Consider the following 16,893-nt stretch of genomic DNA (forward strand, 5'->3'; position numbering starts at 1 on the left):
AAGAACATAACTACTATAATACTGCTCCATGTATACAAGAATATAACTACTATAATACTGCCCCTATGTACAAGAATATAACTACTATAATACTGCCTGCTTTGTACAAGAATATAACTACTATAATACTGCTCCCTGTATACAAGAATATCTTCTATAATACTGCTCCCTGTATACAAGAATATAACTACCATAATACTGCCCCTATGTACAAGTATATAACTACTATAATACTGCCCCTATGTACAAGTATATAACTACTATAATTCTGCCCCCTATGTACAAGAATATAACTACTATAATTCTGCCCCTTATATAGACACTTCTGGGAGCACATCTGAATACCATTTTCTGGTGTTCATGTGCAGCCCCCTTTTCTCCGGTGGACGTGCTCAGCCAGTAGTAGAACACAACATGACCCCTAACTTACACATTGATAATGTATTTTTAGAAAATCGCCTACAGATCAAAACGTTGTGTCTATGATCTGAGGACCATCGCAGAGGTTGAAGGGGCTGCGGTAAAGGCGTGGAAGCATGCAGTTTGGGATGAGCAAATTCTGGTGCCTGCCCTTCCTCAGTCCATATTGCAAGGCTGTAACCTTATTCAGATAGAATATTATCTGCAGGTAAGAAGCTCTTGGAAGTACGGATGGGGCGAAAATAACACGTGACTCATCCACACCTGGCATGATCTCACGGAAAATAATTACTAATCAGTCTGTGAAATGTAACTGTGACCCACAGTCGTTCTTATTCATTAATCTGCAGTAAAAGGAGGAGGAAATGTTAATCATTCTATAGAATACACTAGAGATTTAATACTGCCACCTGGTGTGGGAAGACGGGATTGCATGCCACCACTAACTCTCCCATTGATCTGTTGGGTTGTGTTCAGATAATCGTTGCCAATTTACGACCACCAGAGCTAGCAAGACCATGATTGAGGTGATGGGTGTTGGGCAACGCCTTTTAAATGCGGTTATTCACATTAGGCCGGGATCACACATACGCGAGATACAGCCGAGTCTCGCAGATGAAATCCCAGCTCTGGCGCCGGGACTCCGGAAAGGAGCGTGCAGCCACACAGCAATACATAGAGCTGCAAGCTCCGCTCACAAGTGCCGGCGCCAGAGCTGGGTTTTCATCTGCGAGACTCGGCCGTATCTCGCGTATGTGTGATTCCAGCCTCAGATGAATGTCGACCGAACCAACTGATTTCTTTGGGACAGACAAGTATTTGATGTGAATGGTGGAGCAACATCTCCCCCAGTGACAGAAGTTGGGGTGACAAGTAGGACTGAGCATGCTGAATTTCAACATGTTCAATCCTTTTTTTTTTTTTTTCTTTTCTTTCCTCAGGGTAGATTGGCTTTATTCGCTGATCTGACCAGAGTTCACATTGACCCAAAGTGCATGACAAGTTGCCCATTATTCATCTGTAGTAGTCACCAATGATTTTAGTAAGAGCTCTGGTTAGCACGTGGTTTTCCACACCGTCTGCTATGCAGGGACCTAGAACTACTTATCCCCATTAATGGAGCAGCCAGTGCCAGGCAGCAGCTGCCAAGGCAAACAGGATCATGGGGTGCATTAAAAGAGGTCTGGATACACATGATGAGAGCATTATACTGCCTCTGTACAAATCCCTAGTTAGACCGCACATGGAGTACTGTGTCCAGTTTTGGGCACCGGTGCTCAGGAAGGATATAATGGAACTAGAGAGAGTACAAAGGAGGGCAACAAAATTAATAAAGGGGATGGGAGAACTACAATACCCAGATAGATTAGCGAAATTAGGATTATTTAGTCTAGAAAAAAGACGACTGAGGGGCGATCTAATAACCATGTATAAGTATATAACGGGACAATACAAATATCTCGCTGAGGATCTGTTTATACCAAGGAAGGTGACGGGCACAAGGGGGCATTCTTTGCGTCTGGAGGAGAGAAGGTTTTTCCACCAACATAGAAGAGGATTCTTTACTGTTAGGGCAGTGAGAATCTGGAATTGCTTGCCTGAGGAGGTGGTGATGGCGAACTCAGTCGAGGGGTTCAAGAGAGGCCTGGATGTCTTCCTGGAGCAGAACAATATTGTATCATACAATTATTAGGTTCTGTAGAAGGACGTAGATCTGGGGATTTATTATGATGGAATATAGGCTGAACTGGATGGACAAATGTCTTTTTTCGGCCTGACTAACTATGTTACTATGTCTGTCACAATAAATGAAAGATTTGGAAAGGCAAGATTTGTAGATGAGCAGATATCTTCCCAGAAAACAATCAAATCTCACATGAAATGAACTGAACTTCCAAAAAAAAAAAAGAAAAAAAAAAAAAGACATTTGCTCTCCACAGGGTTAGAGGGGCTTAAGCCTTCTACTCATTTCTTATTTGGGTTCGTTTTCCTCAGGTCACAGTTAAAAACCCGGAGGTTTCTGTCACGTTACCCATCTACATTGGAAATACAGCGGTCAGCCCTTCTCGCCTAGGTCTCAGACACTCCATATCACATGCACAGACGCCCGTGGTTCCCAGTGCGCCCCCTGCAGACGATGAACAGTGTTGCAGCATCCAGCCTATGGACAATGTCTCTATTCCTACTAAGTGCCACTCGCAGCAACAGGCGAACGCCCCCTTCTGCTACGCACCCGAGCTGCACTTCCCAGACTCCCAGGAGACAGAGGCCGGAACTCTGGGATCTCCCTCGCACCCAACCCTCTGCCTTTCCACAGGAGCCACCATCCCGTATTACGCAGACGGAGCTGTTGTCCCAGTGCCTACAGCCAGCACTCTGATCTTACCCCCAGAATACAGCACATGGGGCTATCCTTACGGTAAGTCCTCTCACAATGACAAGTGCACTCTTCCCTATACAAAGCAGGTGAATCATCCGTGTCTTGTTCTGGAGGACCCAACATGTCCACACTTTACATGGACACGCCTGGATTTCAGTGAGAACAGTGTAATGCTTCCTTTCTCCTGCGGAGGAGCTGTAGAGAAATGGAACACTTCACAGCAGGTTCCTTCACAGATCACAGTGATCAATGGTGATTCCAACAGCAGGATGGCCTGTGGTTAACTTACCGTTGTGTTCCTGTTATCGCAGGGGGTTCCACCTCGAATGGAGCAGAGATGCACACGCTCGACCTCTGCTCCATTCATTATCTATTGGGCTGCCAGAAATAGTGGTGCCCTCCTCTATTACCAACATTCGAATAACAATGAATGGAGATCAAACGTGTGCATCTCTTCTCCATCTCTTCTCCATTTAAGACAGGGCTCTACAGAGCTTGGTTCCCATGTTCCAGAGTCTTGATTAAAAGGGGGGTCTCCGCAACTAACAATGGAGCGGGCATGTTGCCTTGCCATTCTTTACCCGGATATCTGCCATTGGGGACCATAAGGGGGTTCTATAACATAGGGATACACAATATTCCTCCAACAGAACAATCCTCCCCAGAAGAATATATAAACCACAAACCCCAGAATTATGTTTGCTGTGTAGAGGTTTAGCACATGGAGGCAGGACTGTTACTGAGACACATGTCTGGTCCTTCAGTAAACTGCTCCCTCTTCTTACTCTGGCCTCTGAGATGTGGCCTGCTTGCAGCCACCACAAGGGGAAGCTCACCGCACGCAGTTATACAGCTCCATTCAGTTTAACCCTTTGTTGGGCAACTTCCACATAGCTCAATCCTACAAAATACGAGGAGCAAAAAGTCCCATACGCAGGTATAAAACAACATATAATAATTTTATTGAACATATAAAGTACATACAGACTGACAATACAAAGTCCAGGAAATGGTGCATATACAGAAGACACAACCACTGTAGTAACACAAGGGGCATAACAAGCGGATAACCAGAGGTAAAAAGTGATATGGCATATACCAATAAAGTGCTAAGTGCTATGCAGGGTACCAGGGTATATGCAACCATAACCCTATCCGTATACAAGTCTCCACATCCTTCCTATCCCATATAGGGTTAAATAGTAACAGATAGGGAAGGTACACCGTTAGTCTTACCCGTGTTCATGTGCCAGTGTGTGTCGCCAGCAGCCCCGACGCGCATTTCGCGTTGGGCTTCCTCGGGGGGCTGCTTATTGGTATATGCCATATCACTTTTTACATTTGGTTATCCGCTTGTTATGCCCCTTGTGTTACTACAGTGGTTGTGTCTTCTGTATATGCACCATTTCCTGGACTTTGTATTGTCAGTCTGTATGTACTTTATATGTTCAATAAAATTATTATATGTTGTTTTATACCTGCGTATGGGACTTTTTGCTCCTCGTATTTTGTAGGATTGATATTTCTGGAGTGTCCTGGTGACTATTGTAGTGTCCAAATTAATATGGGATATTATCCCGGCAATTTTTCTAAGCTATGTATCAGTGGTACCTGTTCTTAACTTCCACATAGCTGTATAAAGGCTTTTTTCTTTCAGGGACATGTTGGTGTTTTGAATAATGCCATTCCTTTTATAATACAATAGTAAAAAAAAAATAATTCCAAGTGGGGTGAAATTATTATAAAAAAAAAAAAAAAAACAACCAAAAATGCAATTTCACTTTTTTTAAAAAATGTACAATTTTCATTTTTATGCCGTTTTATTGTGCAGCAAAAATTACCTGGTGACGTGATTTTCCATGTCAGTACAATTATGCCGATGCCAAACATACAAAGTTTTATATACATCAATTTTAGTGGCTGGAAAAAAACAATTTCTGGCATTTACATTTTCTTTAGAGTTTATCCTAGTTTAATTAATGTCCTATTATGACAGATTGGCCTTACAGAGATGCCAATACTGAACATGCATTTTATTTTTTTTGCCTGCAGTTATTGATTCTTGTGAGAGATTTTCGATCACTTTGGATAAACTTTGTATGTTTACGGTACATTTGCCGCTCTATTGGGTCACGTGGCACTAACTGAAGCTTTTTTTTCCTTCCCACAGACGCGCCGCCGTCATACGAGCAGAGCTGCAATGAAGCCTCAGTTAGTAACGGAAATTGAGCGACTACCTGCGACTTCCTCGAATAAAGGACACTCCGACACTTAGTGGGCCGCTCCCTGGACTACTTTTAGAGGGAGGAGGATTTTATTCTGTTATTTTATCAGTAAACTTAACCCCTCCACCCACCAACCACCTCCGCAGCCGGACTTTGTATTAAAGGAGACTGCGCTCCCGGGGCCTGCTGGCCGTTCGTGAAAGACCTTAACTTATCAATTTCTAAGCACCTGTGATGCCTTATTTAATAACTATCTCTGTGCTCTGGAACCTGTGGGACCCCAACTGCTGTGAAACTACAACTCCCAGCATGCTGGGGAGAGCCACGGGTGGCAGACCATTGCTTTAAACCCTGTATACATAAATATATATATGTGAGTGTTAGATTGCTAGTAAGTATGGAGCGAGTGGATATTTTCTTGTTTCTTTGCTGTTTTGTGTGAATGTTGTGATGGTTTTTCTTTCTCCAATGTTGATCTATTTTATGGTTGCTTTCCATTAAAATCCATCCGGTTTATATCGCATGGAGACATCCTTTGTGTAAATTGTAGCCGTGCATTGATACATTGATGTGCCTGCTGTAGAAATGGAGAATGGAGTTGGAACGCTCCCTGTCAGCACCTTGCTGGGATTTGTAGTCTCCGATATGGCTGCTGTGTCCACATCCATTACCCCTTTTTAAGGTTAGGACCATATTGTTGGAGGTTGATTGAAACCATCCCAAAAGTCATAAATGGCACCGATCGTCTCTTATATAATGTATTGAACAATTTCCCAATTACCGTACTTCCATTGAGATAATGTTTCTGGAAACCGTGAACAAGCAGGCTACCTGCTGTTGACAGATCCGATTATGACTGTATTTGTATTCTAATAATGGCACATAATACTGATTTATACTGTCAAAATATTACTTACACTGGATATTCATGTGTGACTATTAAGGAGCCACAAACGCACAACTCATCCATTATGGGCTGAAAATGGTAGATAAAATCATTGGTACTGGGTGGATCCTTAATAGCATCGTACTGACTGTTTCCTTGTTTCACAAGATACCACACAATGCCTCTTGTAGGCTGGTTTCACATTTCCAGCATCCGAGTAAGGATCGTGATGTCCGGACTGACCGTGGGTCTCCTGATCCGAGTTCAGGTAAGGCGGAGACCCCTGGCAGGTCCGGATATTGCAGCCAATGGTCTGCCTGTAAAAGTCGCTTTATTTTCGATCTTCTTTAAAGCCCCAGTGATGCGTAATCTGTTCATTTTAATATTTTAATGTGATTGGTTCGTAATCATGGTGACATCTATTAAAGGGGTTGTCTAGATTACGACAGACACTGGGTTGTGTCCGGTATTGCAACTCGTGGCTCCCCTGTAGTGAGTGGAGGGGAGCTGTAATATCATGCACAACCCATGGTCAGGGGTGGCGCGGTCTCCAGTCCTGGACAAATCCCTTTTAAGAAGCTCTCAATCAATGTGTTGTTTTTTTAAATTCACGTTCTATTACTTTTAAATTCTAAAGTGAGATTGTTTTTCTTTATTTTGACCCCAAAGTTAGGATTATTTCCAGCCTAAGCACAGTTCACGTTACAGCACATATATAATCAAGGTGGGACCCCCCAACTGTGAAGTCACTCACCTCTGCTAGAAGATTTCCATCCACTTGGGTCAACAGAGCATGCATGGTCCTTTCATAGCTCTTATGGGCCCCCGACCATTGCAAACTTGTGACCTGCGTATGTGACAAATCAGGAGATCAATTAGGTTCAAATTCCCTTTTAAAGGGGACTTTTTTTTTTTTAATTAAAAGCATGCATTCGCAGCTGAAAATCATATTTCAATTGGGTTTCCTTACAAATGATGCACTATCCATCTGCTGGCTACAGAAGGAGTCAACTGAGAATCTGTCACTGAGCTCATTCTGACAGATTATAACTCTTTTTATCCATCTTTTTCTGAGCTCTCTTTCAGCTGATTGGTGACTACAGACCACCTTCGTTAAATGTTCCAGTTAACAAAAGAGCCTGTAAAATCAAAAAGGTGTGAAACATTTTAATGGAACCCAATTGCCAATATGATTTTTAGCCCCAATTACATGCATTTACATTAAATACAATAAAATGTCCCCAAAGATGGCCAAACCCCTTTAACCAAGGTCTCGGGGACAACACCATAGTTCACATTTATGAATGTATGAACGATTGGCATGATGATGTGTTGTTTTGTCCTGCAAAACACAATGGCTACTGTCTGGGTTTGGTGTTAGATATCTAAAAAAAAAAAAAAACTCCCCAAAAATTAGTAGCACTCAGGAAAGCAAATGCACTTTATAATTCGCAAAAGCACCTTCCGACCCATTGCCTTGGAATTGGATGTTAAAATTTTACTTCTAATTAAAATAATAAAATATGGCGGCATCCGGATTCTGGACGCATTGGAAGAAATCACCAAGTGGAAATCCGTTGACGATTCGTTGGCACAAATGTTAATCCAGTCATAGTTCTCATCTTCGATTATCCTGTAAATCTTAGTTTTGCACATTTCTTCTTTTTTTATTTTTAATTATTTTTGGAAATAAATAATGACCGAAATGAATCTCTCCAAGTTGTGGATTTCTTTATTTAAAGGTGGATGGGTCTGATAACATAAGTCTAAAATAAGTCTATTCGTAAACAATTTAGAGTGTTTTTAGCAGCCCATATTAAAGGATAACAAAATAGCACTGGACCATATTGGAATTTCAGCCACACATGAGAGAGAGTAAACGAGTGGTAATTGCAGCTTAACACTAAAGGTACCTTCACACTAAACGACGCTGCAGCGATCCAGACAACGATCCGGATCGCTGCAGCGTCGCTGTTTGGTCGCTGGAGAGCTGTCACACAGACAGCTCTCCAGCGACCAACGATGCAGGTAACCAGGGTAAACATCGGGTTACTAAGCGCTGGGCCGCGCTTAGTAACCCGATGTTTACCATGGTTACCATCGTAAAAGTAAAAAAAACACAAACACTACATACTTACCTTCCGCTGTCTGTCCCTCGGCGCTCTGCTTCTCTGCCCTGTGTAAGCACAGCGGCCGGAAAGCAGAGCGGTGACGTCACCGCTCTGCTTTCCGGCCGCTGTGCTTACACAGGGCAGAGAAGCAGAGCGCCGAGGGACAGACAGCGGAAGGTAAGTATGTAGTGTTTGTGTTTTTTTTGTTTTTTTTTACTTTTACGCTGGTTACCAGGGTAAACATCGGGTTACTAAGCGCGGCCCTGCGCTTAGTAACCCGATGTTTACCCTGGTTACCAGCGAAGACATCGCTGAATCGGCGTCACACACGCCGATTCAGCGATGTCAGCAGGAAGTCCAGCGACGAAATAAAGTGCTGGACTCTCTGCAGCGACCAACGACATCACAGCAGGATTCTGATCGCTGCTGTGTGTCAAACTGAACGATATCGCTAGCCAGGACGCTGCAACGTCACGGATCGCTAGCGATATCGTTTAGTGTGATGGTACCTTTAGGCTATGTGCCCACGTTGCGTTTTTGCGATTTTCCGCTGTGGAAACTCTTACAAATATCATCCCATTAATTTCTAATGCATTCCGCAATTGATGAGCCCATGCTGCGTTTTTTTTCCGCGGTGGAAAAGCATCGCGGTAAACGCATGTTCATTATTTTTGCAGAATCATGGCAATTCCGCACCCATAGACATGCATTAGAAAAATGCATGCAAAACGCGTCAAATACGCGTATAAATCCACATGCGTTTTTCCTGCCAAGGGTGTGCAGATTTGAAGCAGAAAATTCTGCTTTAATTCTGCAACATGGGCGCATAGCCTCAGTGTTTATGGCTACTAGTATAATTCCCCTCAATGACTCTCCTAGGCAAAAAAACCTGAACCCCTGGGACGCCATCACCAGCAACTCATTTTGGCGATTTAGTGCCAGGACAAGACTTTCATTCTTATAATGTTTTAATGGCAAGTTTAATTATCTGAAAATTGTGCATCTATCTCCCATATTCAATCCTTTGCCTAGGAGAGTTATTGATGGGAATCATACTAGTAGCCATAAACACTGCTAGTATTAAGCTCCAGTAACCACTCGTTTACTCTCTCATACGTATGGCTGAAATTCCAATATGGTTTTGAGTTATTATGGACATACAGATAATTGGTTAAACCAGTGATACTGGTATGCCTCGTAGCTGCGGTGTAGATCTTGAGAAATGTTGTTTTCTGTCAATGATTTCTTCCAGGCTCCGGGGCGTGCAGTGCCTGGAACAAGTCCCTGCCTCCTCTCCATTATATTGGCACTCTCCTCCCATGCACGTCACACTGCCCTGTGACATTCAGTTGTGGCGCTGTGATCCCACACATGCGCAGTCCACTCTCGTGGTTATGTGAAACTCATCCGTCCTATGGGCAGAGCCTTTATCAATCTTCTGCGCAGGTTAGTCAGTGTGCAATAGCAACTTCAATCAGAGAAGATGTCGCCTACGAGATACCTGGGTGTATATTTGTGATACTGCCTGCATTTCATCAGTGCTTGCTTCCTGGATGCTCCACAGTCTGATGATGACTTAACAACTACCAATATTTCGTTACCATTGTTAAATACATATTGGGAGTTGTAGGTTCATGTGATACAATTGTACACTGCTCAAAAAAATAATGGGAATACTTAACACAATAGAAGTCCAAGAAAATCACACTTCTGTGAAAACAACCTGTCCAGTTATGAAGCAATACAGATTGTCAATCAATTTATTCTGCTGCTGTGCAGGTAAGAAGGGATAAGTAATTGGCAAGACAACCCCTATAAAGGAGTGGTTCTGTGGGGGGCGACCACAGACCATTTCTCTGTTCTCATGTTTTTAGGTTTATTTTCTGTTGCTTTGGTCACTTTTGCATTTTGTCATTGCTATCACCCCTAGACGTACAGTAGTATGAGGCTGTGTCAACAACCCACAAAAATTGCTCTGATAGTGCAGGTCATCCAGAATGGCACATCAATGCGAGCTGTGGCAAGACGGGTAGCTGTGCCTGTCACCAGTGTCCAGAGCATGGAGCAGATACCAGGAGACGTGGAGGGGGCCGTGAGGGAAACAACCCAGCAGCAGGACCTTTGTGCAAGGAGGAACATGCCAGAGCCCTGCAAAATGACCTCCAGCAGGCCACTAACATCCAGTTATCTGCTCAAACTGTCAGAAACTGACTCCGTAATGGTAGTATGAGGGCCCAAAGTCCACAAGTGGGTGTTGGGCTTACAGCCCAACACTGTGAAGGGCGATTAGCATTTGCTAGAGAAAACCACGATTGGCAGATTCAACATTGGCACCCTGTGCTCTTCAGGGATGAGAGCAGGTTCACACTGACAGACGTGACGCCGTTGAGAACATTCTGCTGCAGAAATGGTGGGGTGAGTCATTTCTTTGGAGGGCCGCACAGCCCTGGCTGCCATTAAGTACCAGAATGATATTCTCAGACCCAGTGTGAGACCATATGCAGGTGCACTGGGCCCGGGGTTATTTCTGACACAGGACAATGCTAGGCTTCATGTGGCTGAAGTGTCAGCAGTTCTGCATGATGAAGGCATTCATGCTATGGACTGGCCTGCCTGTTTCCCAGTCCTGAATCCAATGGAGGACATCATGTCTCGTTCCATCCACCAACGCTACGTTGCATCACATGGTCTGTCCAGGAGTTGGACCGATTCTTTAATCCAGGTCTGGGAGGAGATCCCTCAGACCATCCACCGCCTTATCAGGAGCATGACCAGGTGTTGTAGGGAGGTCATAGAGGCAGGTGGAGGCCACAAACTACTGAGCATCATTTCCTTGTCTTGAGGCATTTGCACTGAAGTTAAATTAAGCCTGTAATTTTTTTCACTTTGATTTTGAGCATCAAATTCAGACCTCCACAGGATATACATTTTTATTTACATTGATCGTTTTTATTGTTCTCAACACATTCCACTATGCAGTGAATAAAGATATGCAACTAGAATATTTCATTCAGTGACATCTAACGTAGTATTTTAGTGTTCCCTTTATTTTTTTAAGCAGTGTATATAGGGCTGACCTGACATTGCAATTGATTGCTGTACTAAGATTGGTGATTTATTCAAGTACAGAAGGTGGTTCTGGAGCTGCATTCATGTACTGACAGTGGTTTTGGCACTGTATTGATGTACGGACGGTGGTTTTGGCACTGCATTTATGCACTGTCTGTGGTTCTGATCTTACTCACATGTAGCAATCCAAAACGTGCTTCATGGCCATGTTAGAACTCAAAAAACCCTGTCACCTACTTTTTCGTATATAAGCTGCAGCCACCGCCATCAGGGGCTTATCTACAGCATTCTGTAATGCTGTAGATAAGCCCCCGATGTAACCTGAAGGATAAGAAAAGCAAGTTATATTATACTCTCCTGGGGGGGCTGTCCGGTCGGCGTCGTGGTCCGGATCCGGCGCCTCCCATCTTCATGCGATGACGTCCTCTTCCTTGCTTCTGTCATGGCTCCTGCACAGGTGTACTTTAGCTGCTCTGTTGAGGGCAGAGCAAAGTACTGCAGTGCGCAGGCGCCGGGAAACGTCCAAGAAGCCCTGCGCACTGAAGTACTTTTACGCTGCTCTCAACAGGGCAGATAAAGTACGCCTGCCAGCAAGGAAGAGGATGAAGAGGCGCCGGACCGCTCCACCCAAGTGAGTATAATATAACTTGTTTTCCAGTTCACCACCTGACGGCACCATTGGAGGACGTCCTCCATGCCCTCAGTGGGACAGGAACAACAAGCGGTTAAAAGGACCCTCCCCACTCCACCCACCAGTGTTTTTCCTGTCCTACTGTGGATAGGAACGGCAAGCTTTTCCTCCGACGGTGCTGTGCAGATGGTGGGGATCGGGAGGCCCAGCCTTTCCCTTCCCTGCTGCACAATATCTGCGGCTGATACCTGCAATGGGGGGTCCCTCGGCCTCCCCAGTGTAGCGCTGCTCCTGGGGTCAGGGTCCGATTCCTCCGTACAGAGGGCTCTCAGTCCAGGTGTCTGGCTGCTGGGGGGTGAATGCGGCCGCATCCTTCTCCAGAGACCGCTTCCATCAAGCGGCCGCGTCATTTCCGGCCGCGGCGAGCGCGGGACGCCAGCAGCAGCACCGGCCTCAGGAGAGGCTTTGAAGAGCACGGTCATCCGCAGGAACGCAGCAAGGAGGGCAGGATCAACCAGGTAAAACCTATATAAATGTCACAGGGGGGTCTTTATGCTGCCGGCCATCCTGACAAGGAGCACTCGGCTAAACTATCTTCGCTATGGAAGAGACAGCCAGACCTGAGGGGACTGACCAGCTACAGGGGCACGTGAGTGGGCTGATCTAAGCCATACCACAATGCTCACCCCACCTCCTACTTCCCTATCTACTGCTGGTATCGCTATGTATTCTAGGCAGAGCCTCCCATCCCCGCAGCTGAAAGGAAAAAATCCAGGAAAAATAAATGCCCGATATGTGCTGTTAAATTCCCGGAAAATTGGCGGAAGCCACTATGCAAGTCGTGCACATCTAAGATTGTGGGTGATGAACAGACTGAGTTATTAACCAGTATGAGAACAATGATTCGTCAGGAGGTTCGCAACAGGCTTTATGGCGGATGCTTCAGCAGAATCTGTACGCTTCGCCGCCAGAAGCGAGTCTTTTTCCAACGTGGCCAGAAGGGCTATCTGGCTAAAGACTTGGTCAGGGGATATCCAATCAAAAAATAAACTGCGGAATCCCATTCTCAGGGAATAAAGTATTTGGGCCTATTCTAGATGACATTTTAGAAAAAGCCTCAGATAAAAAGAAGGGGTTCCCTGAGGAGAACACAAAAAAATTCCAGCCCTTTTGTAGATCATGACCTGGTCAGAAGACAGACTACAAAGGGAAAGGGAAATCGGGGAGGTGGTCTTATCCCAAGGGTGGAAAGTGTAGAGACTCCATCTTCCCAAGTACAGGTGCAGGAAAGCCAAATAAACTACATCAAGGTGGGAGGTCAGTTACAGAAATTTCTAGGGGGTTGGCAGAAAATATCCCAAAATCCTTGGATTCTGCAGGTAATTGCTCAGGGGTACAAACTACAGTTCTCCAACCGTCCCCCAGAAAGATTTGTAGTAACCAGACCCTGTCCGCTCTTAGACTCCTCCATAAGGACAAACATCCAGGAGTTGTTAGAGTTAGAGGCAATCATCCCGGTCAGGGCTGCCACTAGAAATTTCGGGGCCCCATACTGGCAAAATTTTCGGGGCCCCCTTGAAACTCCGCCCAGGCTCCACCCCAGCCCCGCCTCCAGGCTCCACCCCACGAACTGTCCACAGTCCCACCACTCTCTCTTGGAAAATCTCCACTTCTCACCTATCACACATTGACAGTTCCCATCACCAGATCACACATATAGCCGGCAGCTTTTGTTTTGGCCAAAAGATTTTTTAAGCCGCCACCACAACAAGGTAGACACTTTTGGCCGGGCCCTACTCTACTGTAACCTACTAAATATTTGTTAAAATATGCAATACAATTTAGGTATATTTTTATTTATTTTTCAATTTTTAAAATGACCTATAATACTACATACAAGGAACAAATACCACAACACTATGACCAGATGACATATTACCACCACAGTGATCGAATAATATAAAATACAAGGAACAAATACCGCTACACCATGACCAGACCACATATTACCTCCACATCATGACCAGACCACATATTACCAACAATGACTGAATACTACAATACTGATCAGTAATACAAAAAAAACCCACAATACTATCACCATCAGTGCCATTATGCACAGGAGATCTGTAATTAGTAAGCAGTGTCTGTGTACAGGTAATACAGTGATCACTGGTGACATTACACACAGGAGCTCTGTATATAATGTATAGATAATACAGTGATCACTGGTGACATTGTACACAGGACCTCTGTATATAGTATACAGTGTATAGTGTAAGTGTATAGGTAACACTGACTCACCAGTGACGTCTCTAGGTGAAGTCCTTCATCTTTCATCCAGCACAGACCGCCATCACTTTATCCAGCCAGGACTCGTCTCTGCAGGAAATAAAACAGTTATCTCGAGTTCCGCTTGTAGAACACATTACTTAATTTTCCCAACTTCTACATTACACCACATGAAGAAGGCAACATAGTATCACTCTACACAGTAACAGGACCGCCCCCCCCCATTTAAAACAGTATACTCAAAAAATAAAATAAATACATCACTGCAATAATAATATCCCTTAATTAGCCCCTATGGTAATATTCGCCATCCTGGCCACCGTGTGTCTCATTTCAGGCTCCAGCCATATGTTCTCTCATCCTGCCCTCATGAGTATCCATTCTACCCCATATGATCTCCATCGTATCCATCCTGCCCCATCTGTTTCCAATCCTGCACCATCTCTGTCCAGCACTCTGCCCCATCTCTGTCCAGCACTCTGCCCCATCTCTGTCCAGCACTCTGCCCAGCACTCTGCCCCATCTCTGTCCAGCACTCTGCCCCATCTCTGTCCAGCACTCTGCCCCATCTCTGTCCAGCACTCTGCCCCATCTCTGTCCAGCACTCTGCCCCATCTCTGTCCAGCACTCTGCCCCATCTCTGTCCAGCACTCTGCCCCATCTCTGTCCAGCACTCTGCCCCATCTCTGTCCAGCACTCTGCCCCGTGTCCAGCTTTCTGCCCCCCATGTGTCCAGCTTTCTGCCCCCCATGTGTCCAGCTTTCTGCCCCCCCCCCGTGTCCAGCTTTCTGCCCCGCCCCCCCCTGTCCAGCTTTCTGCCCCCCCCCGTGTCCAGCTTTCTGCCCCCCCCCGTGTCCAGCTTTCTGCCCCCCCCGTGTCCAGCTTTCTGCCCCCCCGTGTCCAGCTTTCTGCCCCCCCGTGTCCAGATTTACTGCCCCCTCCGTGTCCAGATTTACTGCCCCCTCTGTGTCCAGATTTACTGCCCCCTCCGTGTCCAGATTTACTGCCCCCTCCGTGTCCAGATTTACTGCCCCCTCCGTGTCCAGATTTACTGCCCCCTCCGTGTCCAGATTTACTGCCCCCTCCGTGTCCAGATTTACTGCCCCCTCCGTGTCCAGATTTACTGCCCCCTCTGTGTCCAGATTTACTGCCCCCTCTGTGTCCAGATTTACTGCCCCCTCTGTGTCCAGATTTACTGCCCCCTCTGTGTCCAGATTTACTGCCCCCTCTGTGTCCAGCTTTACTGCCCCCTGTGTCCAGCTTTACTGCCCCCTCTGTGTCCAGCCTTCTGCCCCCCCTGTGTCCAGCTTTACTGCCCCCCTGTGTCCAGCCTTCTGCCCCCCGTGTCCAGCCTTCTGCCCCCCGTGTCCAGCTTTACTGCCCTTCTGTGTCCAGCGGCCTTCTGCCCCCCCCCCCCCGTGTCCAGCTTTACTGCCCCCGTGTCCAGCGGCCTTCTGCCCCCTCTGTGTCCAGCTGCCTTCTGCCCCCTCTGTGTCCAGCTGCCTTCTGCCCCCTCTGTGTCCAGCTGCCTTCTGCCCCCTCTGTGTCCAGCTGCCTTCTGCCCGCTCTGTGTCCAGCTGCCTTCTGCCCCCTCTGTGTCCAGCTGCCTTCTGCCCCCGTGTCCAGCTGCCTTCTGCCCCCCTGTGTCCAGCTGCCTTCTGCCCCCGTGTCCAGCTGCCTTCTGCCCCCTCTGTGTCCAGCTGCCTTCTGCCCCCCTGTGTCCAGCTTTACTGCCCCCCTGTGTCCAGCTGCCTTCTGCCCCCTCTGTGTCCAGCTGCCTTCTGCCCCCGTGTCCAGCTGCCTTCTGCCCCCGTGTCCAGCTGCCTTCTGCCCCCTCTGTGTCCAGCTGCCTTCTGCCCCATCTGTGTCCAGCTGCCTTCTGCCCCCCTGTGTCCAGCTGCCTTCTGCCCCCTGTGTCCAGCTGCCTTCTGCCCCCCTGTGTCCAGCTGCCTTCTGCCCCCCTGTGTCCAGCTGCCTTCTGCCCCCTCTGTGTCCAGCTGCCTTCTGCCCCCCTGTGTCCAGCTTTACTGCCCCCCTGTGTCCAGCTGCCTTCTGCCCCCGTGTCCAGCTGCCTTCTGCCCCCGTGTCCAGCTGCCTTCTGCCCCCTCTGTGTCCAGCTGCCTTCTGCCCCCCTGTGTCCAGCTGCCTTCTGCCCCCTCTGTGTCCAGCTTTACTGCCCCCCTGTGTCCAGCTGCCTTCTGCCCCCTCTGTGTCCAGCTGCCTTCTGCCCCCGTGTCCAGCTGCCTTCTGCCCCCCTGTGTCCAGCTGCCTTCTGCCCCCCTGTGTCCAGCTGCCTTCTGCCCCCCTGTGTCCAGCTGCCTTCTGCCCCCTCTGTGTCCAGCTGCCTTCTGCCCCCCTGTGTCCAGCTGCCTTCTGCCCCCTCTGTGTCCAGCTGCCTTCTGCCCCCTGTGTCCAGCTGCCTTCTGCCCCCTCTGTGTCCAGCTGCCTTCTGCCCCCCTGTGTCCAGCTTTACTGCTCCCCTGTGTCCAGCTGCCTTCTGCCCCCGTGTCCAGCTGCCTTCTGCCCCCTCTGTGTCCAGCTGCCTTCTGCCCCCCTGTGTCCAGCTGCCTTCTGCCCCCGTGTCCAGCGGCCTTCTGCCCCCTCTGTGTCCAGCGGCCTTCTGCCCCCCTGTGTCCAGCGGCCTTCTGCCCCCCTGTGTCCAGCGGCCTTCTGCCCCCCTGTGTCCAGCGGCCTTCTGCCCCCTCTGTGTCCAGCGGCCTTCTGCCCCCTCTGTGTCCAGCGGCCTTCTGCCCCTCTGTGTCCAGCTGCCTTCTGCCCCCTCTGTGTCCAGCTGCCTTCTGCCCCCTCTGTGTCCAGCTGCCTTCTGCCCCCTCTGTGTCCAGCTGCCTTCTGCCCCCTCTGTGTCCAGCTGCCTTCTG

At 47.4% G+C, this 16,893-nt stretch overlaps 1 protein-coding gene across 1 annotated transcript in view; it reads left to right on the forward strand.

The window, feature by feature from the left end:
• The window catches only part of ARRDC1 (arrestin domain containing 1), a 34,280-nt gene extending 26,659 nt beyond the window's left edge, over positions 1 to 7,621 (forward strand). The window contains exons 6-8 of the mRNA XM_069747963.1: positions 452 to 628; positions 2,416 to 2,839; positions 4,971 to 7,621. Of these exons, the coding sequence (XP_069604064.1) occupies positions 452 to 628; positions 2,416 to 2,839; positions 4,971 to 5,029 (660 nt within the window). The 3' untranslated portion in view covers positions 5,030 to 7,621. The remainder of the gene's footprint in view (positions 1 to 451; positions 629 to 2,415; positions 2,840 to 4,970) is intronic.
• The last annotated feature ends 9,272 nt before the right edge of the window (positions 7,622 to 16,893 follow it).

The sequence above is a fragment of the Ranitomeya imitator genome, chromosome 2 (assembly GCF_032444005.1).
Source record: "Ranitomeya imitator isolate aRanImi1 chromosome 2, aRanImi1.pri, whole genome shotgun sequence".
Lineage (NCBI taxonomy): Eukaryota > Metazoa > Chordata > Amphibia > Anura > Dendrobatidae > Ranitomeya > Ranitomeya imitator.